The sequence below is a fragment of the Eretmochelys imbricata genome, chromosome 13, assembly GCF_965152235.1.
Source record: "Eretmochelys imbricata isolate rEreImb1 chromosome 13, rEreImb1.hap1, whole genome shotgun sequence".
Lineage (NCBI taxonomy): Eukaryota > Metazoa > Chordata > Testudines > Cheloniidae > Eretmochelys > Eretmochelys imbricata.
The window spans coordinates 36,341,132-36,368,620 of record NC_135584.1 but is presented as its reverse complement, the minus strand read 5'-3'; the positions used below and the strand labels follow the sequence as shown (position 1 = coordinate 36,368,620).

The following is a 27,489-nucleotide window of genomic DNA, read 5'->3' as shown; positions in this document are numbered from 1 at the left end:
TTAGCCACTCACTTCAAATGGATCAGGATTTGGCCAATGGCCAAGACACACACAGTTCCAAGAATGGGTAATGGTGACCGGGAGAAAGTGAGTGCAACAGAAATGCATGGGTAAATTCCCCAGCTCAGCTAACCCTGTGCTAATGCAGAGTAGCTCCATCGCTGGTTTGATACTGGCCCAAAGACACAAGGCTAAGTTCAATAGTGACATAAACATTGGTGTATGTAGTGTTGTTGCTGCCATGCAGGTCACCGAATATTAGAGAGACACGGTGGGTGAGGTAATATTGTTTATTTGACCAAGTTCTGCAGGGGAGAGTGTGACGCTCCCCTCTAGTGTTGTCTGGACCGGTGATCTGCTAGGTCACGCCAATCCTCTACTCTGGGAGCCAGCCTTGCCCTGCTCTGCTGTGAGAACCCCCACTCCTGGGCTGTTCACGCACAACCTCTGGCATCTAAGCTGCTCCCAGCTACTTGCAAGTGAATGACACTAGCCAATATCTCCAGTCCCAGACACAACCTTAGGAACCCGCTGGACGCTGCAAGCTTATATGAATTCATTAATTTAACAAAGAAATTGATATGTACCAGGCTTGTGATCCCAAGGGGAGTCTCTGACATGTTTAAAACCAAATGCACTGCTTCAGGTAGAATAAACAAACAGATTTATTAACTACAAAGATAAATTTTAAGTGATTATCAGTCAAAGCCTAACAAGTCAGAGTGATTACCAAAATAAAATAAAATATAAGCATGCAGTCTAAACTCTCAACCCTATTAGACTGGGCAGCAACTAGATAAAGCAGTTTTTTTCACCTCACTGGATATTGCAGTCCTTAATATACAGATTTGTTCCTTAAATGTGGGCCAATTTCCTGTGCTGGAGTCTTGTCTTCTCAGTGTCCTGGTTGCTTGCAGCGGAGATGGGGGCAGGAGAAGGGCCCAGTTTGTGTATAAGCCCATGTACTTCTAGACACAAGTCCAGGCATGTCTGTAGGGTATTGCTGAGTCTCTCTAAGCAAGGTTGAGCAAGTCCCCTGGTGCAGCCAGGTGAGTCATTGTATCGTAACTCCCTTGCTGGACAATGGCTATTGATGGATTGTTTGACACCCCACCCGGGCATTGGTTACTTTCCTTGCTGTTGCCTCTGGGGAACTAATATCTGTCTGATTCCCCAACTTACAGCATGTTTTAGTGACCACCATACAACATAATTCTCATAACTGTGTGCATTAATGATACACATATATGGATAGAGAAAGGACTTTCAGCAGATTATGACCTTTCCCCTGATATCTTACAAGGCATGATTTATATGTAAGGTCACAATTATATGAAAATGAGGAATATGGGGGTTACAGTGCACTCCCCCAAGGTATAGAATGTCACAGAGAGGCAAGCTTTCAAATGTACACAGAGCTCTTCTTCAGGTCTGCAGATGAGCTCTGCATAAGGTACACCTCTCTCTAAGAAATACCAGTATGAATAATTTGCCTGGTGTCATATCATTATAATATTGGTATAAGTGGAAAAGTGTCATCACATGCACTGAGCTGGCATTTTATGCATCATCCATTGTAAAACTTTTTGGACCTCAGCCCTGCCTTGTTTTTAGCCAAGGGCCCTTTCAGAGATGTTGCCATTGTGTAAGATCCAGGCTGGGTTGTGTTCTCCCTCTGTGGGATCAGTTCGAGTATATTGTCAGAGTGGTTTGTTCACAGGTGATATCATTGCTCGGCTCACAACCCCGGAGACCGGATTCAACTATTTAGTCCCAGAGGAGGGACTTACTGGGCTGAAGCCATGTCAAGCTGTAGAGTTGGGAGGGGCTTCCAGTCCCCCGATCCCATTTAATCTTTCACCTCTCAGCCAAGCCTGCCCTAGGAGTGGAGCAGAAAGTGCCCCTCTGTGGAGTGGATCCCTGTCAGCTTGGAACTGCAGAGAGACCCGGCAACTCAGAAATCCAATGACGGAACATGAAAATCAGTGCTGGATAATGCAGTAATGGGTTCATGAGAGAGATAAAGATATTGTTGTGCATGGAAATATATTGATAGATAATGGCCAATAATTCTGAGCACTGCAGGATCAAATGCTTTGCAAGAACAATCCAAAGATCAACACAGTAAGTTTGTTACTGTCTTTTTTTCTTTATTAAAAATATTGTCTTTTCATAGAAGTCCCCCAAATTTCCAAACGTTTGGGATTTTTGCCACAGAGAAATAATCGTTCTCTGCTAAAAACTGTTGCAAACTGAAAAATTCCAACCAAAATCTCTCCTTCACAAAGAAAAAAATCTGCTTTTGGATAGATAGATAGATAGATAGATAGACAAAGTCTTTCCATGAAAATTTGTTTAACTGAAAACACAAATTTTCTTTAAAAAAAGTTAAAACAGAACATTTTTGACCAGGGTGGGAAGCACTAATATTGTCCAATGATACCATAATTTCAAACACTGTCATTCTGTTACATCCATTTTTATTTCTGTTTCAAAGTCATGACTGCAGGATGGCAGAACAGAGTGAACAGCAGAGCTGAAAGCCCAGGGAGTATGGGCTATACTTAATAGATGTGCTAGAACCATGAAACTCAGAGTCTGGGTTCAATCAAGCAGTGGCAGCCTGTTTATGTGGACTTTGCCCAAGGATATTAAGGGCATATCTACACCACAGCTGGGAGCATGCTTCCAAACTCATGTAGGCATACTAAGTGAATCCTCTCTCAGCAGGGCCGGCAAACTTCACTAGTGGAGTAGATGAGGGCAGCGCAGGGAGTGGCTCAGTCTAGCCACCTCAGTACAAACCCGCTTGAACTCTGTGGGTACGTAGTCGGATGGAGCTTTAGCTGGTGCCCAGGCTACCTCTGGCTACATGGGTATGTTTTGTGCAGTAACTTGAGCAGAGCTAGCCCATGTCCACCTACTGGAGATGTGAAGGTGTTCCCATCTGCTGTGTAAATGGATCCCCAGGAGATCCTGTTCCAATAGGACAGGAATCCAGAGCTCCTGGTCTATCACCATATCCAGTGTACAACACTTCTGCCAGCTGAGAACAAAGTCAGTAAATGGGTTCACAGTGCAGACACATGATAAGACACAGCCTATCCCCCACAGAGCTCATAAAAGAAAAGTCAGAGAAAGGGATGGAGGGGAAACAGAGGCATGGGGAGAGGAAGTGACTGGCCCAAGGTCACACAGCATGACACTGCTGCCAGTGTAGATAAGAACAAAAGCCAAGTCTCCTGGCTGCCTCTGACCCTCACAGAACAGATATAAAGTCACAGAGGGAAACGACACAAGCTAGCAGTAACTGTGCAATGCTACTAGCCCATCTTTACTCAGCGATGGGAGTGGAGCTGGGATTGGTGCCATCAATCAATTTGTAACCAAGTGGCAGGTCATCTATAAACAGAGTTTGGAGAGGAATTGTTACAGACAAGCTTGCACTTAGGACACTCAGCGAGTCTGTCATATTTCCATAGAAAGTGGGAATTGGGCTGTCTTGGAGTTCTAGTACTTTAGTTCCGTGCCCAAGTTTTCCTCTGTTGTTTGAAAGAGTTGAGGAGCCATCTTTGCTTGACCTCTGTGGTTGGTTTTTTTTTTTTTTTTTTTTTTTTTTTTGCAATTTGTTACAGTCTTTAATGCATTTGTTCAAGTGACATCTTGGGACAGATCCCCGGATGGTAAAAACTGATATAGCCCCATGGATTTTATGGGAGTTATGCTAATTGACACTAGTGCGATAACACATTTGAGCAGTGATCTGATTCTATGCAGTACTTGTAGCCATGTTGGTCCCAGAATATTAAATAGACAAGGTTGGTGAGGTAGTATGGGAGGCTCAAAATCTTGTCTCTCTCACCCACGGAAGCTGATCCAATAACAGCTATTACCTCACTCACTTTATCTCTCTAGTGCTCTCTGATTTTCAGCAGTGAGGAGCACTCGCTGTTCCTAGTCAATGGAAGGAATGGAGGGGTGCTGTGCACATTTAACAGAGGATCATAGGACATTACTCAGAAGGGAATCTCTGACAGTCAAATCCTGAGTATGGACCTTCTTCTTCCCTCCACAGCCATCACACAATGTGCTGAGGAAGAAAATGTACAACCGAACCACCATGACCAAGTTCCTTCTCCTGGCATTCTCTGACGTTCGGGAGCTGCAGATTTTACACTTTGTGATGTTTCTGGTGCTTTACCTAGCAGGTCTGATGGGGAATCTTCTCATCATCACAGCTATAGCTCTCAACCACCATCTTCACAACCCCATGTACTTCTTCCTGGTGAATCTGGCCATCCTGGACCTTGGCTCCATCTCCGTCACCATCCCCAAATCCATGGCCAATTCCCTCATGAACACCAGGGTGATTTCTTATTCTGGATGTGCCGCCCAAGTCTTTCTCTTCATGTTCCTTGGTTCAGCTGATATTGGCATCCTGACTGTCATGGCATATGATCGATATGTCGCCGTCTGCCAACCACTGCACTATGAGAGAGTGATGAACAGGAGAGCTTGTATACAAATGGCAGCCAGTACTTGGATCAGTGGTATTCTTTACTCTGCCCTGCATACTGGAAACACATTTGCATTATCCTTCTGTGGAGGAAATGTGGTGGATCACTTCTTCTGTGACATCCCCCAGTTACTCAAGCTTGCCTGTTCTGACTCACATCTCAGTGAAAGTGGGGTTATTGTCTTCAGTGCTTGCTTAGCCTTAAGCTGTTTTGTTTTAATAATTGTGTCATATGTTCAGATCTTCAGATCCGTTCTAAGAATCCCCTCTCCACAGGGCAGGCATAAAGCCTTCTCTACCTGCCTGCCTCACCTCACTGTTGTCTCTTTGTTTGTTTTCACTGGCATCACTGCCTACCTGAAACCCAGCTCCAGGTCCATATCACATCTGGATCTCCTGGTGGATGTTTTCTATTCCATTGTACCTCCAATGCTGAATCCGATCATCTACAGTATGAGAGTCCAAGAGATCAAAGCTGCCCTGAGGAAACTGATTGGACAGAGGTTATTTATGACCAATAAAATGTCCATCTTTCTCCTTTGATTTTAATTTCCTTCTGTGCTTCCTTGAAAATATAATGAAATGATGACATAATTGTCTCCACAAGAACATGGTTTGTCATCTCTTTATGCAAAAAGGGGAATTTGCACTTGCAAAAATGAAAACACCACTCAAGTCAATGGACCTAATGTAAATGCATACCAATGTAATTTAAATAATATCATTATCTATCTGTTTGCCTGTCTATCTATCTATCATAGGATTGTGTACTGCCACCCATCACCACACTATGTTAGCACCTTCTACATAAAATCATTAGCCATATCAAAGTCCTTAGTGAACCTCAGGGAGTGTCTGTCTTCTTTTCTGGAGTAAAAATTGGATTGCAGTATCAGTGCAGTAGCTGTATGTTTTTTGCCTCTGTCTCTGTTTTTTTAGTTTATTTTTGATGGGTTGGTTTCTGTCTTTTTTTGAAGTGTTTTTTGAGGTGGGAATGACTGGAGCGATAGTAAGTGTTCACTTAGACATCATTGTCCATGTTTTGTTATCTATCGAGGGTGCCCATATGTCATATGTTTGATGGGGTTTTCTGAGCGAGCTGAAAGTTTTCTTTCCACAATGATAAAGGTGTGCACAAGAAGTGTCTGCATGGTTGAGTTTCTGTTGAAATAATTATATGAATCAGGCTGGGATAGGATTGTGCTTTTAATGTGTGTTAGGGAACCAAGAGCCTTAGGTAGACATCTTTTCATTATTGTATCAATAAATAAATAAATCAATGCTGTGTCATTCGTGCTACGGTGGGAAAGGTTTGTTTGTTTGTTGCAGCTCTGTGTACGTTTCTTAAAGACAGTCAGACATGATAATGAGGCCAATTTTGATCCCTTTTAAATAACTGGGATATAGCCACTCACTTCAAATGGATCAGGATTTGGCCAATGGCCAATACACACAAAGATCCAAGAATGGGTAATGGTGGCCAGAAGAAAGTGAGTGCAACAGAGACGCATGAGTAAATTCCTCAGCTCAGGTTTCAGAGGGGTAGCCATGTTAGTCTGTATCAGCGAAAACAACAAGGATTCCTTGTGGCACCTTAGTGACTAACAGTTTTATTTGGGCATAACCTTTCATGGGCTATAACGCACTTCATCAGATGCATGCCGTGAAAAATACAGTAGGCTGTATAGTTATACCTTCTGTATATTTATAACTGCCTACTGTATTCTTCACTCCATGCATTTGATGAAGTGGGTTTTAGCCCATTAAAGCTTATGCCCAAATAAATTTATTAGTCTCTAAGGTGCCACAAGGACTCCTCCCTGTTTTCCCCATCTCAGCTAACCCTGTGCTAATGAAGAGTATCTCCATCAATATTGCTGGTTTGATACTGGCCCAAAGACACAAGGCTAAGTTCAGCCGTGACATAAACACTGGTGTATGCAGTGTTGTTGCAGCCATGCTGGTCACTGAATATTAGAGAGACACGGTAGGTGAAGTAATATCGTTTATTTGACCAAGTTCTGCAGGGGAGAGAGAAAAGCTTTCAAACGTATACAGAGCTCTTCTTCAGGTCTGGAGATGAGCTCGCCATAAGGTACACCTTCTCTCTCTAAGAAATACCAGCATGAGTAATTTGCCTGGTGTCATATCATTATAATATTGGTGTAAATGGAAAAGTGTCATCACATGCACTGAGCTGGCATTTTATACATCATCCGTTGTAAAACTAGTCACATCCCAGCTAAGAAAGGATCTCACAAAGCAGGCCTATTATTAGTATTAGGATACTCATCTTTGTGCATGGATATATACAATTCATATATGAGGGACAAAAGTATAGTATGTGATTCAAGAGATAGATCGATAGATCGATCAATGGATAGATAAACCCAATTATTGTGACTCATTTTCTCTTCATGTCTTTCTATAAGTAGACAGACAGACTCTGGGGTAACCTTGCCATGCAGACTGTCCTGGGCCAGGAACCTGAGGGTTTCCAGACTCCCAAGTCTGGAACAGTTCCATGGTTGGCCTGTCCCTGAGCAGCAGTCCATAAGACCCATGCAGCTGCTGAGTGAAACTGACAATCTTGTCAGTCACATCTGCTGATAGGCTAATAGCAGCTCTGAAACTGACAAGATTGTCAGTTTCACTCAGTAGATGCCTGAGTCCTGGGAAGCAAATTTTGTTTCTGAGACATCATGTCTCTAAAAAAAATATATTTTTTTTTGTTTAGAGTTTCTGGTTAGAGGGAAATTTTGAAATAGCAATATTTCACATGAAACAGAAATCCTGCCTTTTAGCCAGCTCTACTTACAAGCTTTGTTTGTTGTAATGTTGTGCTATATATCATTCACCACCTGTCAGAGCAACACCACCTGTCACCACCTGGCCACACACTGTTAACATTTCCAGAAGCTGCAATCATTATAAACACAAAAGTGCGGCATCTCTCCTCTCCTCTCCTATCTTCATTTAGACACCAGGAGAACCATAATCTGCTGAGACAACTGAGCAAACGAGTGCTGGTCCATTGGTAGTGGAATGCTTTCTGAACCCACAGCCCAAGTCTGTTAAACTTCAGGAGGTGCCCTATGGCCTACCCATTCTCCAAAGCTTTCCTTGAAGACATGAATACATGGCATGATACGACTGGGAAGAATTATATTAAGATTTTGTTGGTTGAGGAGGGAGAATGTTATGGTTGGTGAGTGGGGCATGTTCTCATTATCATTGAAAAGGGAAGAAGGCTAGTGTTGGTTGGGGGAATTGTATAGATTGTAAATGGGTAGGGGGGAAGATAGGTGGAAGAGGGAAAGTCCGTGATTTCTGGAAGATGGAGAAGTGTGGGGTAGTGAAGGGCAGAGAAAACTATGGCTGGTTGAAGAAGGAGAATGTTGTAGTTCATTGATGGAGAAAAAATTGCCATTTGCTTAATGGGGGAAAATTACGCTTAATTAAAAGTTAGTTAAAAGTTAATTAATGGGAAAATTATTTGCTGAGGGAAGGAGGATGTTATGCTGGATAAATTGCTGAGAATTTGGTGGATGAAGTCAATGTATTTTACATGTGTTCGTACTGTCCTGGGCACAGACTTACAGTTTGGGCTCTCTTTTCATTCAAAATGGATAAGTAATACAAATATTGCAGTCACTTGATTCTATGGCTCAGGCCACAAGGCTATGTCTATGTAAGAGATCACCCAGTCGGATGTGGCTCATCCCTGCAACCATTGCTCAGATTGCACTGCCACTGACTGCTGCCAGAATGCTCAGTAAGGGCTGCAGGATCTGGCCCTGGCATCCCAAATTCAGCCCCAAACAAACACACCTTCTCCAATGTAGAACAACAGCAGGGGCTGAAAAATGTTTCCAGATCCCTGAAGTCTGCAGAGAAAGCTCTCTGGTTCCTCAGTGCAGGACAGTGTGTCCCAGATCACATGGTCTTTGTCAGCGGACAGAACAAAAGCCTTGTTAGGCAGAGTTCTGTGCACTGAACATAAGAACGTAAGAACATAAGAACGGCCATACTTTGTCAGACCAAAGGTCCATCTAGCCCAGTATCCTGTCTTCCAACAGTGGCCAGTGCCAGGTGCCCCAGAGGGAATGAACAGACAAGGTAGTCATCAAGTGATCCATCCCGTCGCCCATTCTCACTTCTGGCAACAGAGGCTACGGATGCCATCCCTGTCCATCTTGGCTAATAGCCATTGATGGACCTGTCCTCCATAAATTTATCTAGTTCTTTTTGAACCTCAGTACAAACCCGGCTGAACTCAGTGGGTATGTAGTCGGATAGAGCTTGAGCTGGTGCCCAGGCTACCTCTGGCTACTTGGCTTTTTTTTCCTGCAGTAACTTCGGCAGAGCTACCCCATGTCTGTTTGCTGGAGCTGGGAAGATGCTCCCCGCTGCAGCATAGATGGACGCCCAGGAGGTCAATGGGAGAGGAATCCAGACCTCCCGGTCAATCACCATATCCCATGTGCAACACTGCTGCCAGCTGAGAACAAAGGCTGTAAATGGGTGCACTGAGCAGACACATGATAAGACACAGCCCTTCCCCCACAGACCTTATAAAAGACCAGGCAGACAAAGGGAAAGCGGGAAACAGAGGCTCGGGGAGGAGAAGTGACCGGCCCAAGGTCACACAGCAAGCCACTGGCAGAGACAAGAACAGAACCCAAGTCTCTTGACCGTCGCTGCCACGCTCAGACCAGACATATAGTCACTGAGCGATGCTACTAGCCCATCAACACCCAGAGATAGGAGTGAAGCTGGGATTGGTGCCGTCAATCAATTTGTAACCAGGTATCAGGTCATCTATATACAGAGCTTGAGAAGGAATCATTACAGACAAGCTTACAATTTGGATGCTCAGAAAGTCTGTCATATCTCCCTAGTGGGAATCCGGTGTTCTTGGAGTTCTAGTACTTTAGTTTCATGCCCAATTTTTTCCTCTGTGGTTTCACAGAGCTGAGGGACCATCTTTGCTAGATCTGTGGGCTTGGGTTGTAATTTGTTCCAGTCTTTAATGGATTTGTTCAAGTGACATCTTGGGTCAGATACTTAGATGGTGTAGAACTAGGGTGACCAGATAGCAAGTGTGAAAAATTGGGACAGATGGTGGGGGTAATAGGAGCCTATATAATACAAAAACCCGAGTATTGGGACTGTCCCTATAAAATCAGGACATCTGGTAACCCCAGTGTAAATTGATGCTGCCCCGTGGACTGTTAGACAGTTATGTAAATTGACACTAGCGGTCTGAGTAGTGGTCTGATTGCGTGCAGTAGTTGTAGCTGTGTTGGTCCCAGAATGTTAAAGACACAAGATGGGTGAGGTAGTCTGTGTGGTTCAAAATCTTGTCTTTCTCACGAACAGAAGTTGGTCAAATAACGGATATTACTTCACTCAACTTATCTCTCTAGTGTTCTGATTGTCAGCAGTGAGGAACACACACTGCTCCTGATCAATGGAAGGATGAGAGGAGTACTGTGCACATTTAACAGTAGATCATGAGGTATTACTCAGAACGCAATAAGGGTAATTCCCTCTGACACTCTAATCCTGACCATTGCCCTTCTCCTTCCCTCCACCGCCATCACACAATGTGCTGAGGAAGAAAATATACAACCAAACTGTCCTGACCGAGTTCCTTCTCCTGGGACTCTCTGATATTCGAGAGCTGCAGATTTTGCACTTTGTGGTGTTTCTAAAGATTCACGTGGCAGGCCTGATGGGGAATCTTCTCATCATCACAGCTATAGCTCTCAACCACCATCTTCACACTTCATGTACTTCTTCCTGGTCAATCTGGCCATCCTGGACCTTGGATTCATCTCCGTCACCATCCCCAAAGCCATGGCTAATTCCCTCATGAACACCAGGGTGATTTCTTACCCTGGATGTGTCACCCAAGTCTTTCTCTTCATGTTCCTTGGTTCAGCTGATATTGGCAACCTGACTGTCATGGCATATGATCGATATGTCACCATCTGCCAACCACTGCACTATGAGAGAGTGATGAACAGGAGAGCTAGACAAAATGGAGGGGTCTTCCAGGGGTTTAAATATATTTTCTCTTGTGGGTGGACACCCCTTCCTCCCCCTGTGTAGAATCCAGCTATAAAATGGAGATTTGGAGTCACATGGGCAAGTCACATGGCCATGCATGACTCAGAACTTACAGGTAGCAGCTATTGTTCACTTGCTACCTTGAACATCCTCAGGTAGACTTCTTATGTGGATTGGAGCCTCCCAAGACCCATTGTTCATTAAATATTTCTTGATTGGCACTTAACTTGTACATTCCTTTCTCAAGAACCTGACCAAATGCTTTAAGGCTGCTTAGAAATCAAGTAAGTACACAACCAAGATTCATAACTTAGAACACAAAAATGATACATGCATACAACAGGAGGAATAGATTCAGTAGATCATAACCTTTACAGAGATATGTTACATGGCATATGTCGCATAAAACATATTCCAGTTATGTCAAATATACATTCATAAGCACATTTCCATAAAGCCTTATGGGGTGCAATGTCACACCAGCCACCTCCAAAAAACTGAGGATGATCTGGGGAAGTCACATCTCACAGCTGAACCTCGCTCTTCTGACTGGCTGGAGCAGGGGACCTGGTTCCAAACAGGAGAGAATGGTAGAAATCTACCCCTTATATCCCATCTGACCCATGCACTGGTGTTAGAATCAAAGACTCTCTCAAATCTCCTGAGCTCTACTGAGCCAGATTGAGAGAGTTCCTGCTTCAGAGATTTGAGAAATGAGTTTTTCATTTTGTTTCATTTTGTTTATGTTTCTTTTTAGCCTCTCATGATGAACAGGCTTTGGAAATTTACCAGATTGACTGAGCTTGAGACAAAGAGGCTCTATGCGGTACAGGGGCTGCTTACGTTGACCTAACTGTCAAAGTCTCTTCACTTAAATTTGGCTCCTGCCAACATAAGTGCCCCGCCACACTGATTTAATAACACCACCTCCCTGAGTGGCACAGAGTCATGGTCGATGTAAATGATGCATTCTAGACACTTAAACGGCAACTGTTATTAGCCCCCAGGAGCTGACCCACGATGCCTCACACTGACCATTCTGGTCACCATTGTGAATTCAGCTGCCCAGGGTTCAGGTGGACAGGAAGCCCCTCCTCCTCTTTAAAGCCCTGCAAATTTTTGAAATTCTTTTTCTTGGTTGCCCAACATGGCGAGCCCACCCGGCAGCTCTCTTTTGTTGAGTGTAACTGCCCTGTTGACCGTACTGGCTACATGTTGGAGACGTGCTCCTGCCTGTAGTATGCAGGAGATATTGGATTTCTTGGGCCTGTGGGGAGAAGCGGCTGCGCAAGCACAGCTCTGATCCAGCCATAGAAATGTGAACATCTACAAAGCCTCCCTCAGTCATCGAACTCTGGGTTGAGCTTTTCTATAGCCCTTGCTCTGGCTGTTCAAATTCAGCAGAAAGCCACTCCACCCCAATGGAAACGTCTCCCCCTTCGCTTCACAGATGTTATGAAGGACAAAGGAGGAAGCTATAACCACTGGGATATTTTTCTCACTGAGTTCCAATCTTGTAAGTACACAACACCAGTGTCCCTTCATATGACCAAAGGCACATTCGTCTGTCTTTCTGTGCCTGTAGCTGAAGCAGTCCTTGGTGCAGTCAAGGTGGCCGGTGTATGGCTTCATGAGCCATGAGAGCAAGGGGTAGTCTGGGTTGCCCAGGATCACTATTGCCATTTCAACGTTCCCAAAGGCAATCAGCTGCTTGGGTAAAAAAGTCCCTGCTTGCAGCTTTTTGAATGGGCTTGTGTTCTTAAATATGTGAGCATCATGCACCTTCTCTGACCAGCCAACACTGATGTTGATGAAGCATGCCTGATGATCCACCAGCACTTGCATAGCCATAGAAAAGTAACCCTTTCTGTTGATGTACTTTGTGGCAAGTCTGATGCTAAATTAGGGACACCTGTGCCATCTATGGACCCATAGCAGTTCGGGAATTGCTGCAAATCCATCCACTATGTCCTGCACATTGCCTAGAGTCACAGTCCTGCATAGCAGGAGTAAATTAATGGCCCCATACACTCGCATGACAGTGGTCCCTGAAATGGATTTCCTGACTCCAGAATGATTCTCGACTGACCGGTAGCAATCGTGTTGCATGTTTCCACAGTGCAATTGCCATTCACTTCTCAAGTGGATCAAGTGGAGTGCCCCAAAGGGTCCGTCCTCGGGCCAGTTTTGTTCAATATCTTCGTTAATGATCTGGAGGATGGTGTGGATTGCACCCTCAGCAAGTTTGCAGATGACACTAAACTGGGAGGAGAGGTAGATATGCTGGAGGGTAGGGATAGGATACAGAGGGCCCTAGACAAATTGGAGGATTGGGCCAAAAGAAATCTGGTGAGGTTCAACAAGGACAAGTGCAGAGTCCTGCACTTAGGACGGAAGAATCCCATGCACCACTACAGACTAGGGACCGAATGGCTAGGCAGCAGTTCTGCGGAAAAGGACCTAGGGGTTACAGTGGACGAGAAGCTGGATATGAGTCAACAGTGTGCCCTTGTTGCCAAGAAGGTCAATGGCATTTTGGGATGTATATGTAGGAGCATTTCCAGCAGGTCGAGGGACGTGATCGTTCCCCTCTATTCGACATTGGTGAGGCCTCATCTGGAGTACTGTGTCCAGTTTTGGGCCCCACACTACAAGAAGGATGTGGAAAAATTGGAAAGAGTCCAGCGGAGGGCAACAAAAATGATTAGGGGTCTGGAACACATGACTTATGAGGAGAGGCTGAGGGAACTGGGATTGTTTAGTCTATGGAAGAGAAGAATGAGGGGGGATTTGATAGCTGCTTTCAACTACCTGAGAGGTAGTTCCAGAGAGGATGGTTCTAGACTATTCTCAGTGGTAGAAGAGGACAGGACAAGGAGTGATGGTCTCAAGTTGCAGTGGGGGAAGTTTAGGTTGGATATTAGGAAAAACTTTTTCATTAGGAGGGTGGTGAAACACTGGAAGGTGTTACCTAGGGAGGTGGTGGAATCTCCTTCCTTAGAGGTTTTTAAGGTCAGTCTTGACAAAGCCCTGGCTGGGATGATTTAGTTGGGGATTGGTCCTGCTTTAAGCAGGGAGTTGGACTAGATGACCTCCTGAGGTCCCTTCCAACCCTGATATTCTATGATTCTATGACAGAAATCTGAGAGATGTGTACCCATCCATTAACAAAATGCTGTAGTGGGGCAGCGGTTTCGTTGCATTCTTTTGAAATATGATGTTCCTCTGAATAGTGCAGGGTAAGTTAGCAACCCAAATTTGGGGGTCAATTGAGCCAGAGGTTCCAGATATGTAAGTCCTGAGAAAATGGCCTTGTTATTGTATTTTATTTATTTATTTTTTCACAGACCTGGGGATCAAACTGTTGATGTGATGAAGGTCAAAATGGTCTCTGTCTGCCAACTTTTAACCTAGGATAGTGCATGGCACCTACTAAATCTTTGGGGAACCAAACTGAGAATAGTATTTAAGAAGTTGTTCTCTTTTACAGTGTGTACATGCCCATACAGAAACACAGATATATGGTTTCCATGAGCCCCCATTTGATATGTTTTAAAGCTCAACTCTTTTAAGTGCTCTAAAAATCCAAATGGTTACTTGGTTTGATCTGAAATTTAGTGTGTCTCATTGGGGCACAAGGTCCTGTTAATGTTCCAGATTTGGGTCATGTGACCATGGGGTTCACAAGTTACACCCCACCCAAAATGGTTTTGTTCTGCTGCCTCGTACAGTTATACTGAGAGTTACTAATTACTAGAGGAATCACGGACCTCACTGAGATTGCTGGCTGTGAATTTGTGAGTTCTGGGTGGCGGTTTCATTTTGGGGGGATGTAATCAAAGTTGACTTTCTTCTTGTTGCTAACATATCTGTAGAAACCCTTCTTGTTACTCTTAACATCTCTTGCTAGCTGCAACTCCAGGTGTGATTTGGCCTTCCTGATTTCACTTCTGCATGGCTGAGCAATATTTTTATACTCATCCCTGGTCATTTGTCCAATCTTCCACTTCTTGTAAGCTTATTTTTTGTATTTAAGATCAGCAAGGATTTCACTGTTAAGCCAAGCTGGTCGCCTGCCATATTTACTATTCTTTCGACACATCGGGATGGTTTGTCCCTGTAACCTCAATAAGGATTCTTTAAAATACAGCCAGCTCTCCTGGACTCCTTTCCCCCTCATGTTATTCTCCCAGGGGATCTTGCCCATCAGTTCCCTGAGGGAGTCAAAGTCTGCTTTTCTGAAGTCCAGGGTCCATATTCTGCTGCTTTCCTTTCTTCCTTGTGTCAGGATCCTGAACTTGACCATCTCATGGTCACTGCCTCCCAGGTTCCCATCCACTTTTGCTTCCCCTACTAATTCTTCCCGGTTTGTGAGCAGCAGGTCAAGAAGAGCTCTGCCCCTAGTTGGTTCCTCCAGCACTTGCACCAGGAAATTGTCCCCTACATTTTCCAAAAACTTCCTGGATTGCCTGTGCACCGTTATATTGCTCTCCCAGCAGATATCAGGGTGATTGAAGTCTCCCATGAGAACCAGGGCGTGCAATCTAGTAACTTCAGTGAGTTGGCGGAAGAAAGCCTCGTCCACCTCATCCCCCTGGTCCGGTGGTCTATAGCAGACTCCCACCACGACATCACTCTTGTTGCTCACACTTCTAAACTTAATCCAGAGACTCTCAGGTTTTTCTGCAGTTTCAGACTTCAGCTCTGAGCAGTCACACTGCTCTCTTACATACAGTGCAACTCCCCCACCATTTCTGCCCTTTCTGTCCTTTCTGAATAGCTTATATCCATCCATGACAGTACTCCAGTCATGGGAGTTATCCCACCAAGTCTCTGTTATTCCATTCACATTATAATTATTTGACTGTGCCAGGACTTCCAGTTCTCCCTGCTTGCTTCCCAGGCTTCATGCATTTGTGTATAGGCACTTGAGATAACCCGTTGATCGCCCCTCTTTCTCAGTATGAGGCAGGAGCCCTCCCCTCTCACACGCTCCTGGTCGTGCTTCTTCCTGGTGTCCCACTTTCCCACTTACCTCAGGGCTATGGTCTCCTTCCCCTGGTGAACCTAGTTTAAAGCCCTCCTCACTAGGTTAGCCAGCCTGCTTGCGAAGATTCTCTTCCTTCTCTTTGTTAGGTGGAGCCCATCTCTGCCTAGCACTCCTCCTTGAAACACAATCCCATGTTCAAAGAATCCAAAGCCTTTTCTCCAACACCACCTGCGTAGCCATTCGTTGACTTCCACGATTCGACGGTCTCTACCCAGGCCTTTTCCTTCCACGGGGAGGATGGACGAGAACACCACTTGCGCCTCAAACTCCTTTATCCTTCTTCCCAGAGCCACGTAGTCTGCAGTGATCTGCTCAAGGTCATTCTTGGCGGTATTATTGGTGCCCACGTGCAGAAGCAGGAAGGGGTAGTGATCCGAGGTCTTGCTGAGTCTCGGCAGTCTCTCCATATGTCTATTAACCGTGATCTTGGAATCTTCCATGAGGTTTAATATGGGATAGTGGTGTTAAGAAATAAGAATCTCAGACACAAAGATACACAAAATTAGGCATTACAGGAAGGATATTTAGCTCATGTAAATTACCATAACTCCATAGCACTAAACTAATTCATCCCATCTTTGGAAATGGCAGAATTGACTATACTGGGGTTATGTCTGGTTTACAGCAGCTAGGAATCTGGCCCCATTGATTTCAATGGAATTGCATCCATTTACAAAAGGGGGGAACTGACCCATTTAATCCAGTGGAGCTATAGATGGACCCACTGACTCCAATGGAGCTACACTGTTTAACACCAGCTGGACTTCTTGTCCTTTATAACTGTTCACTCTCTCTGAGATAACTACAACCCGTATGTTTTTAAAATGCCATGCACCATTGCACTTGCAGCCTAACGGTGTTTTGTTTTAGTGTCATCTGAGTAAAGGTAAAAATAGTGATTGCTGAGAAAGAAAGAAAGAAAGAAAGAAAGAAAAAGAAAGAAAGAAAGAAAGAAAGAAAGAAAGAAAGAAAGAAAGAAAGAAAGAAAGAAAGAAAGAAAGAAAGAAAGAAAGAAAGAAATGTCAGGCCATCCATCCCAGCAGAAGTTGAAAATCAGATATAAAAAATCTCTGCAACACTGAATTCCTCCGATGTTCTGACCCAGTGGGACTGAATCACTGTGTAGCCATTAAAAGTTCCACTCTTGTAAATAATCCCATGGGGCAAAGAGCCATGGAAGGTGTTATAAATATAAAGGGAAGGGTAAACACCTTTAAAATCCCTCTTGGCCAGAGGAAATTTCCTCTCCCCTGTAAAAGGTTAAGAAGCTAGGATAACCTCGCTAGCACCTGACCAAAATGACCAATGAGGAGACAAGATACTTTCAAAAGCTGGGAGGAGGGGAAAAAACAAAGGGACTGTGTCTGTCTGTGTGATGCTTTTGCCAGGGACAGAACAGGAATGGAATCTTAGAACTTAGTAAGTAATCTAGCTAGGTATGTGTTAGATTATGATTTCTTTAAATGGCTGAGAAAATTAAGTTGTGCTGAATAGAATGAATATTTCTGTCTGTGTGTCTTTTTGTAACTTAAGGTTTTGCCTAGAGGGATTCTAGTTACTCTGTAAGGTATTTACCATCCTGATTTTACAGAGGTGATTCTTTTTACTGTTTCTTCTATTACTGTGTTTCTTTTCAAGAACTAAATGTTTTTTTCATTGTTCTCAGATCCAAGGGTTTAGGTCTGTGGTCACCTATGCAAATTGGTGAGGATTTTTACCAAACCTTCCCCAGGAAGTGGGGTGCAAGAGTTGGGAGGATTTTGGGGGGAAAGACGTTTCCAGACAACGTTTTCTCAGGAACCCAGATAAAGTTTGGTGGTGGCAGTGGAAGTCCAAGGGCAAAGGGTAAAATAGTTTCTGCCGTGGGGAAGTTTTAATCTAAGCTGGTAAAAGTAAGCTTAGGAGGTTTTCATGCAGGTCCCCACATCTGTACCCTAGAGTTCAGAGTGGGGAAGGAACCTTGACAGAAGGGCAGATGGGTTAAGAACTTTTGACTCATCTTTCTTTCAGAATGACAGGCAAAGATTATGGATCTGAAACTGTGTAATAGACTGGAACCCGAGTGGGCGTAAATCAACCACAGCTCCGTGGAAGTCAATGGGACAGATCCCCAGGTGGTTTAAATCATTGTAGTTCCACTGAAATCGAAGAACCAGATCCTGAGTTGGCATAAATAGCCCTAGCTACTCTCGAATGAGTTGAACTGTGTCAGTTTACACAAGCTCAGGACCTGGCCCTTAGTTTTCAGTCTTTGCCTCTGGTTACCTCTTATAGTATGTCTGCACTGCAATTAAAAACCTGCCACTGGCCCACGCCAGCTGATGTGAGCTCACTGGGCTCGGGCTAACAAGCAGTTAAATTGCCATATGGATGTCTGGGCTCAGGCATGAGCTTAGGCTCTAGGACCCTGCAAGGTGGGGGCTGACAGATGGGGCCAAGCATAGATGAAGATGCAAGATATGAATATTAAGCTCACAACCATGACCTGGGCTCCGCAGATGGACAGAGCCTTGTGCTTCCCTTCTTGTGACGTTTGTTCTTATCTTTACTAAGATGACAGTGTAGGAAATGAGCAGGAGGATAAATATTATTATGACAAGTCCTCTGCCATTAGAGACCATCAGCAACTCAACCAAGTAGAACTATTTTCCAATGTTTATTTTTCCCCCTACTGTTCCTCACACATTCTTGTCAACTGCTGGAAATGGCCCACCTTGATTATCACTACAAAAGTTTTTTTTTCTCTCCTGCTGGTAATACCTCACCTTACCTCTGATCACTCTCGTTACAATGTATATTGTAACACCTATTGTTTCCTGTTCTCTGTATATATAAAATTCCCCTACTGTATTTTCCACTTCATGCATCAGATGAAGTGAGCTGTAGCTCACAAAAGCTTATGCTCAAATAAATTTGTTAGTCTCTAAGGTGCCACAAGTACTCCTTTTCTTTTTGCGGATACAGACTAACACGGCTGCTACTCTGAAACCCATCAACCAAGTAGGTGTCCATGCAGGCCAGTTTGATGACTTGATGACGGTAGAAATTGTTCAGGATGTTTGGACCACAGAATGGAAACTGGAGGATCAGTCCAATCTGAACAGCAGAGTGAGCCAATCTACCCAGTCATGCCCTTGCCACCAGCCCCATGCAGACACCATGGTTCATGATAATCAAGTAACGCAGTGGTTTATAGATGGCCACATATAGATCAGCAGCCATCACCATGAGGACTCCAACCATCGCACGAGCGATGAAGTGGAAGAAGAACATCTGGAGGGTGCACTCGTTGAACAAGATGGTTCTGCACTGGGAGAGGAGACCCAACAGCAATTTGGGAGTACTGATGAGTATCTGACATCTAGGAAAGGCAAGCAGGAAGTACATGGGGTGTGGAGCTGGTGGCTGGCGATCACAGTGGTGATGATGGTGAAGTTTCCCAGCCAGGTTGTCAGATAAACTATTACGAAGATGACAAAGAGGAATCACTGCACCTCAGGAGTTTGGGTGAGGCCCAAGAGGACAAATTCTGTCACTGTGGTAATGAGGTTCTCTTGCTCCATTATGTGTCTTTAAATTGTACCTGAAAAATGAAAAAAATAGTAAATAATAGTAATAATACTGATTAAAAAGTTCTTGTTTTTTCTCCCTTTATATTATATTTTCAATATTAACTTCATCTTAAGACCAATGTTGTGTTTTTGAGTTTCCTAATTTTTCTAAATTTAACACTTTGTCCTGAGTCCTATTGTAGGGGAACCCTGCTTTAACAGACTCTAGGAGGGATTTGCAATCATGGGGTAGTTGGGGGTGAGGACGAGTGGTCTGCTCACCAAAGAGGCCCTAGCAAATCACAGACTTCAGTCATGACCTTGCACCCCTTTCATGTTCTACAGAGTCCTCTTGGTATCGAGAGGCCCTGTCCTGGGAGGAGTGGGTTGCACTTATTCAGAAGTTCCCAGAGTCCAGGGATTCTCAACATGAGGGTGACAAACACGTTTCACGTGGTCACAATGAGCAGACTGATGTACACATATTGTTCAATGGCAGGGAGATCCCTGCTAGATGAGAGGGGATATGGAATGGACAAGCTTGAGAGCCACTGATTTAGGGGATTTAGATGCTGAATTTATGGACTCACTATCAGAGCTACTGAGCACCTGCATTCCGCAATAACACAGCAAGCAACTTTGCTCTTTCTAGTGGCTCCTCCACAGAAGAAGTTTGAGCCTCATTGAGTGAAGTGTGAAGAGCAGGTGCACCCTACCTCTGGTCACTGTATATTTTACCTTAGTGCCTATGGCTTGTGGTTCTTGCCTTTAAATCCCACCATTTGAAATTGTGAACACAAAAATTTCCATGTCCCTCAGTTCCCCTTACAGACATGGGGATAATATTACAGTCCCCCTCTTTTGCTGTGAGGCACTCAAGTACAATGGTGATTACAATGGACAGCTTGAGGGGAAGACAATACAGATGGCATCCATTGCCTGGAGTCCTCAGAGACTGCCTTGTCCAGTCCAGTTCTTACAACGTGGATGTTTGAGTGGCATGTCCATGAGACCTGAACTCATGGCTGGAAAACATGAGCTTGTATTGGTTGAGATAAACACTCAGCCCTGGTAGCTCAAAGGTTGTAGGAGTCCCATAAACCACTCTACGTGCTCTAGTCAGGAAAGGGGAACAGGGCGACACACTGCATTAGCATTGGCTACACCTTGATCCTTGTCAGAATAGGGACTTTTGAACATTTCAGGCAATTAACGTAAATAAGGAGAATATAAGGTGCTCTCAATTCTTAAACTGGGATTTTCAAAAGAGCTAGATGCACAACTCTCAGTGAAATTCTGAAACAGGTCTCCTCTGAAAATTCCAATTCCACTGCTATTAACGGGCTACAAAATGTATAAAATTCTAATAGAAAGAAAGAAAGCCTAGGAATCTCACTCTGAGCACTTCCCTGGTCTATTTCTGTTTTTTATTTCCCACCTGCACCCTGCTCTGGAGACATGTCTCTGAGATCAGAGCACCATAGAGCTTCCACATAGGAGAAACAAATTCTGAGTGAGCTAGTGACAGGAAGGGCTAAAATGGCCATGGCAACAAAGGCTCTGTGAGCTGTTCTCCTTCTAAATCATGAAGGCTCCTCTGAAAACCCTTTAAAAAAGACATCACTTTTTAAGAGCCAACTTATAGAATCATAGAATCATAGAATATCAGGGTTGGAAGGGACCCCTGAAGGTCATCTAGTCCAACCCCCTGCTCGAAGCAGGACCAATTCCCAGTTAAATCATCCCAGCCAGGGCTTTGTCAAGCCTGACCTTAAAAACTTCCAAGGAAGGAGATTCCACCACCTCCCTAGGCAACGCATTCCAGTGTTTCACCACCCTCTTAGTGAAAAAGTTTTTCCTAATATCCAATCTAAACCTCCCCCACTGCAACTTGAGACCATTACTCCTCGTTCTGTCATCTGCTACCATTGAGAACAGTCTAGAGCCATCCTCTTTGGAACCCCCTTTCAGGTAGTTGAAAGCAGCTATCAAATCCCCCCTCATTCTTCTCTTCTGCAGGCTAAACAATCCCAGCTCCCTCAGCCTCTCCTCATAAGTCATGTGTTCTAGACCCCTAATCATTTTTGTTGCCCTTCGCTGGACTCTCTCCAATTTATCCACATCCTTCTTGTAGTGTGGGGCCCAAAACTGGACACAGTACTCCAGATGAGGCCTCACCAATGTCGAATAGAGGGGGACGATCACGTCCCTCGATCTGCTCGCTATGCCCCTACTTATACATCCCAAAATGCCATTGGCCTTCTTGGCAACAAGGGCACACTGCTGACTCATATCCAGCTTCTCGTCCACTGTCACCCCTAGGTCCTTTTCCGCAGAACTGCTGCCTAGCCATTCGGTCCCTAGTCTGTAGCGGTGCATTGGATTCTTCCGTCCTAAGTGCAGGACCCTGCACTTATCCTTATTGAACCTCATCAGATTTCTTTTGGCCCAATCCTCCAATTTGTCTAGGTCCTTCTGTATCCTATCCCTCCCCTCCAGCGTATCTACCACTCCTCCCAGTTTAGTATCGTCCGCAAATTTGCTGAGAGTGCAATCCACACCATCCTCCAGATCATTTATGAAGATATTGAACAAAACCGGCCCCAGGACCGACCCCTGGGGCACTCCACTTGACACCGGCTGCCAACTAGACATGGAGCCATTGATCACTACCCGTTGAGCCCGACAATCTAGCCAGCTTTCTACCCACCCTATAGTGCATTCATCCAGCCCATACTTCCTTAACTTGCTGACAAGAATACTGTGGGAGACCGTGTCAAAAGCTTTGCTAAAGTCAAGAAACAATACATCCACTGCTTTCCCTTCATCCACAGAACCAGTAATCTCATGATAAAAGGCGATTAGATTAGTCAGGCATGACCTTCCCTTGGTGAATCCATGCTGGCTGTTCCTGATCACTTTCCTCTTCTTTACCTCTAACCTGGTCTCCCTTTCCTCACAGGGAGAATCTCCCAGCCCCCACCTGCAAAGAGAGTGCCTATTGCTAGTATTAGAATCATAGAATATCAGGGTTGGAAGGGACCTCAGGAGGTCATCTAATCCAACCCCCTGCTCAAAGCAGGACCAATACCCAATTAAATCATCCCAGCCAGGGCTTTGTCAAGACTGACCTTAAAAACTTCTAAGGAAGGGGATTCTACCACCTCCCTAGGTAACGTATTCCAGTGTTTCACCACGTTCCTAGTGAAAAAGTTTTTCCTAATATCCAACCAAAACCCCCCCACTGCAACTTGAGACCATTACTCTTTGTCCTGTCCTCTTCTACCACTGAGAATAGTCTAGAACCATCCTCTCTGGAACCACCTCTCAGGTAGTTGAAAGCAGCTATCAAATCCCCCCTCATTCTTCTCTTCTGCAGACTAAACAATCCCAGTTCCCTCAGCCTCTCCTCATAACACATGTGTTCCAGATCCCTAATCATTTTTGTTGCCCTTCGCTGGACTCTCTCCAATTTTTCCACATCCTTCGTGTAGTGTGGGGCCCAAAACTGGACACAGGACTCCAGATGAGGCCTCACCAATGTCAAATAGAGGGGAACGATCACGTCCCTCGATCTGCTGGCAATGCCCCTACTTATACATCCCAAAATGCCGTTGGCCTTCTTGGCAACAAGGGCACACTGTTGACTCATATCCAGCTTCTCGTCCACTGTCACCCCTAGGTCCTTTTCCGCAGAACTGCTGCCTAGCCATACGGTCCCTAGTCTGTAGCGGTGCATTGGATTCTTCCATCCTAAGTGCAGGACCCTGCACTTATCCTTGTTGAACCTCATCAGATTTCTTTTGGCCCAATCCTCTAATTTGTCTAGGTCACTCTGAACCCTATCCCTGCCCTCCAGAGTATCTACCTCTCCCCACAGCTTAGTGACATCCGCAAACTTACTGAGGGTGCAATTCATCCCATCATCCAGATCGTTAATAAAGATGTTGAACAAAACCGGCCCCAGTACCAACTCCCAGGGCACTCCGCTTGTTACCGGCTGCCAACTAGACATCAAGCCATTGATCACTACCTGTTGAGCCTGATGCTCTAGTCAGCTTCCAATCCACCTTATAATCCATTCATCCGATCCATACTTTTTTAACTTGCTGGCAACAATACTTTGGGAGACCGTATTAAAAGCTTTGCTAAAGTCAAGATATATCACGTCCACCGCTTTCCCCATATCCACAGAGCCAGTTATCTCATCATAGAAGGCAATCAGGTTGGACAGGCATGACTTGCCCTTGGTGAATCCATGTTAACTGTTTCTGATCACCTTCCTCTCCTCCAAGTGCTTCATAAAAGATTCCTTGACGACCTACTCCATGCTTTTTCCAGGGAATGAGGATCCAGCCCCATGGACTTGTGCATGTCCAGCTTTTCTAAATAGTCTTTAACCTGTTCTTTCGCCACTGAGGGCTGCTCATCTCCTCCCCATACTGCGCTGCCCATCCAACAGCAGCTCCTGCAGAAAGTGGTGAGTCCCATGGAAGGGGATGGCATTCGGGCACCAGACTGTGTAAAATGGGCTTGACAGATGACCCCAGTGCTTTCCTAGGCACTTTTTAGTGGGTAGCCATGGGAGTTGGATGGGACAGGGCAACCTGGGCCCTGCTACTGTCTCCCTACTTAGATGGCAAAGCCCAAATGACCTATATGGCCCTAAATGAAGAGCAGGCCAGGAATTATGAAGCGGTAAAGGCAGTCATTCTTTTGGGTGGGGCTGTCTGCGGAGAAGTACCGGCAGAAGTTCCGAACAGTGAAGTGGATGGGGGCTTGCAGCCCTGGGCATTCACCCAAAAGTTAATGGACTGGGCAACCCACTGGCTGAGGCCGGATGCCTAGACAGTGGTGGAAATCACTGATGTGCTCATCCTAGAGTAGTTTTTACATGGTCTCCCCAAGAACATAAAGCTGTGGGTGAGGAGGCACCAAGCGAATACAGTCAAGGCAGCTGTAAAGCTTATGGAGCAGTACACAGAGGTGGACTTGCCCAGGAAGGAGGGATGGCAGAGCAAGGAAGTGGAGACAGGGAGAAGGCCCATAGAAACCCCATCTGGGAAGGGCCTGGAGAATAAATGGGAGGACACCTGAGGGGCTCCCACGGGGTTCAGACCGGTGGTCTGCTGTCAGTGCGGACGACCGGGACACAAGAAGGGGGGCTGCCTGCACATGGATTGTGGGTGGGTGGAGTTTTGTGGCTTTGAAAATGCTGGAGGGCAGGGAAAGGGGCAGAAGCTGTCCACCATTCCAGTAATGGTGAGGAGGAAACCTCAGCAAGGCCTGGTGGACTCGGCCTTGACCTGCTGTCTGGTACAAAGGAAGCTGGTGAGGCCACACTGGTGGATCCCCAGTGCAAAGATTGATGTAGAATGCATCCAGAGGGATAGGAGGCTACCCTATTGCCCAGGTGCCCTATGAGGTTCGGGGCAGGTATAAGTGGCAAACTGGCAACGGGTCGAGGTAGTAAAGGGCCTACATTATCCAGTGGTGGTGGGTATGGACTGGGACCCCTTCCCAGGAAGGAAGGTGGGCAGAGGGAGACAGCCCAAGAAAAGAAAAAGGGGAGATCCCCTGAAGACAGGGGTAGAAATCCCCGAGCAGAAAACCCCTAGACAACAGAGGTGGAGAAGGGAAAGGGAAGTTATGGTCCGGATGTGCACCCCAGGGTCCTTGACCAGAGAGTAAGGCCCGGCAGAGGTCCTTATTAGCTGACCCCCAGAGGAAGAGACCCAGGCCGCATTGGACGAGCTTGGGGGACAGGAAGCCCTAAGTGTCTGGGAGAGGGCCGGGACCAACCCCAAGCCCCTGATGGAAAGGAAGGAGGGAAAAACAGGGGAACACCCACGGAGCTGTGAATGGTGTGAGGACCTGTGAGTCGGTGGACCTGTGGCGCCATCCACCCCGCACCCCACCCTCCCCCACACACAGTGTAGTTTCTGTGGGTGGGGGATGAAAGAACCCCACATGGCAAACCCTGGAATAGACCAAAAAGAGCTGAAAAGACTCCCCCGTAGAGCTCCCCCCTGCCTCCGGTAGAGGAGGGAAAGGATGCAGAGGGGAGAACCTGGCAGTTGGAGAAGGGGGAGAACATTCTTCCATCAACCTCGTTACCATTGTTCAGCAGGTTGGAGTTATGACACTGACAGAAGAACCCCTTCCATTGCTGTGGTATCTTCTGTGTAGCGTCTACACAATACATTATGGCACCATAGCTGAGCTCTTAACATTGTGCTCCCTTGAGCTAAAACTCCCTCAAATGCAGATGGCCACCCCAATGCATCACTTAAGAGCCAAATCCAGTGCTCAACAGGTGTCTTTCTATTGACTTTAGTGAGTACTGGGTCAGACCCTAAAGACCAGTTTTTTAAAAGTATTTAGGTGCTTACAGATGCAGATATGCACCTAATGGGATTTAGAAAGGTTCCTAAGGAGGTTAGACACCACATTCTTTCAATTAAATGAGAGCCAGGCACTGTTGAAAATCCCTGTAGGCACCTATGTGATCATTAGGCACCGACATACCTTTAAAAATTAGGGCCCTTAGGCACTTAAAATGCAGTTAGACTATTAATAGGATTTTTCAAAATCATTCGGGTGACTAAATCCCACCTCTCTAAAAACCTTTCTGTATATTCGAATACATTTAAGAATCTGGTCCTAGATCTGCTTAGGTGATTTGAAAATCCTACAAGGTGCTTATTTGCATCCTTAGGCAACCTGGGCACTGAGTTTCCATTTGATTGTTCAGATCCCTTATCTGGCTTTGAAAATATCAGATTTGACCCTTAAAACCATCTATTACTTGAACAAGTTTCTTGGAACCTCAGGCTCTCTCCCTCAGGTCCAAAGGAAAGGCAAAAATAATTTGGTTTAATTTAAATAGTTGCATGGGTGTGAGGGCGCTGGGTGGTGTTGGTGGCCAGTGATATACTGGAGGTCAGACTAGATGATCTGATGGTCCCTTCTGGCCTTAAATGCTATGCTGCTTGCTTATGTTGTTAATTTGTTTTCTAGACTGCCAAATATTTTGTGTTGGTCTTGAAGAGACAAACAATAAATAATTGTACTTGATCAAGTTACTTTTTATTTACAGAACAATTCAACTGTCTTTGGGTGATAAAAATTCTTTCCTTACAGACAGAAATACTTGAACTATTTTATTGTCAATTACAAACATCTTTCTTTCTTTCTTTTGCCTACATTATTGCACCCTAGCCATACGTGGAAATTTATAGCAAACATAAGGGAACAAAATAATTCTCTGAGCAGTTTACGATCTATTGCCCAATTAAACACAGAACAAATAATAAATAAATAAAGAAGACATGGGGCAGATGATGTTACTTGAACATACTTGGGGCTTGTCTACCAAATAGCTGGAAGTTGAATCTAGGCAAATTCAGACTGGAAATAAATTGTACATTTTTAATGGTGAGGTCAATTAACCACTGGAAAAAATTATTGAGGTATGTGGTGGATCCAGTCAAGACTGGATGTTTTTACTAAAAGTTATGCTTTAGGAATTATTTTGAGGAAGTTTTATGGCCCATGTTATACCGGAGGTCAGACTAGATTATCACTGTGGTTCTGTCTGGCCTTAGAATCTATGAATCTAGATAGACTCCAGACAAGATATATAAGAGGTGGCAATGGGAGAAAACTGTATAAATGATGTTACCCAACACTTTGCATTACAAGACCCTATTTTTAATTCCTTATAACTTCCTAAAACTTTAACCATTTGGGCTGAAAGTTTTCGTGTTGGATGTCTGCCTCAGTAGAAAATTTTCTTAAGGGTTCCCCCCAAAAAAGGTTCAGTCATTTCCAAGAAAGAGATTACGGGAAAATACATTGGTTCCCCTGTGTTAACAAAGAGGAAGAATTCTCTTTCCGGACACTCTAGCACCGGTAGGCATTGAAGCAGAAAAATTAAATATGAGGGGGGGATCACCCTGGTGTCAGGGATGCACCTTTTGCTGGTTCCAGGAAACAACACCCAGACTTGGCCAAGTTATGAGCATTTGAAAAAATCTCAGTTTCCACATGCTCAGTAGATGCTTCTTAGAGTTCTGGGCTTAGAGCTCCTATCCATGACTGGACAGTGCATGTCCATCCCCACAGAGCGTGCTCCAGTACCAGGCAAAATAAGCAATGTTGGACAGCCCTTGAAATTGCTGATATCAGACTAGATAATCAAAATGGTCCCTTATAACCTTAAAATTGATGAATCTATGATATACACCATAATCTTACAATCTGATCTGCTAGTAAAAAATGCCATGGAAGTCAAG

General features: G+C 44.9%; 1 protein-coding gene and 2 pseudogenes across 1 annotated transcript; 2 read left to right on the top strand and 1 right to left on the bottom strand.

The window, feature by feature from the left end:
• The first annotated feature begins 4,093 nt into the window (after positions 1-4,093).
• On the top strand, positions 4,094-5,059 carry LOC144273881 (olfactory receptor 14A16-like). The gene has a single exon (XM_077832585.1). It carries the CDS (start codon positions 4,103-4,105, stop codon positions 5,057-5,059), a length of 957 nt encoding a protein of 318 aa, XP_077688711.1. The 5' UTR covers positions 4,094-4,102.
• Positions 5,060-5,982: 923 nt separating this feature from the next.
• LOC144273199 (olfactory receptor 5V1-like) overlaps positions 5,983-27,489 on the top strand; it is a 50,917-nt pseudogene continuing 29,410 nt past the window's right edge.
• LOC144273759 (olfactory receptor 4D1-like) lies at positions 18,034-19,204 on the bottom strand (annotated as a pseudogene).

What these genes read in the sequence shown, in the direction of transcription:
- LOC144273881 (XM_077832585.1), top strand. Translation starts at nt 4,103, where the DNA reads ATGTACAACCGAACCACCATGACCAAGTTCCTTCTCCTGGCATTCTCT.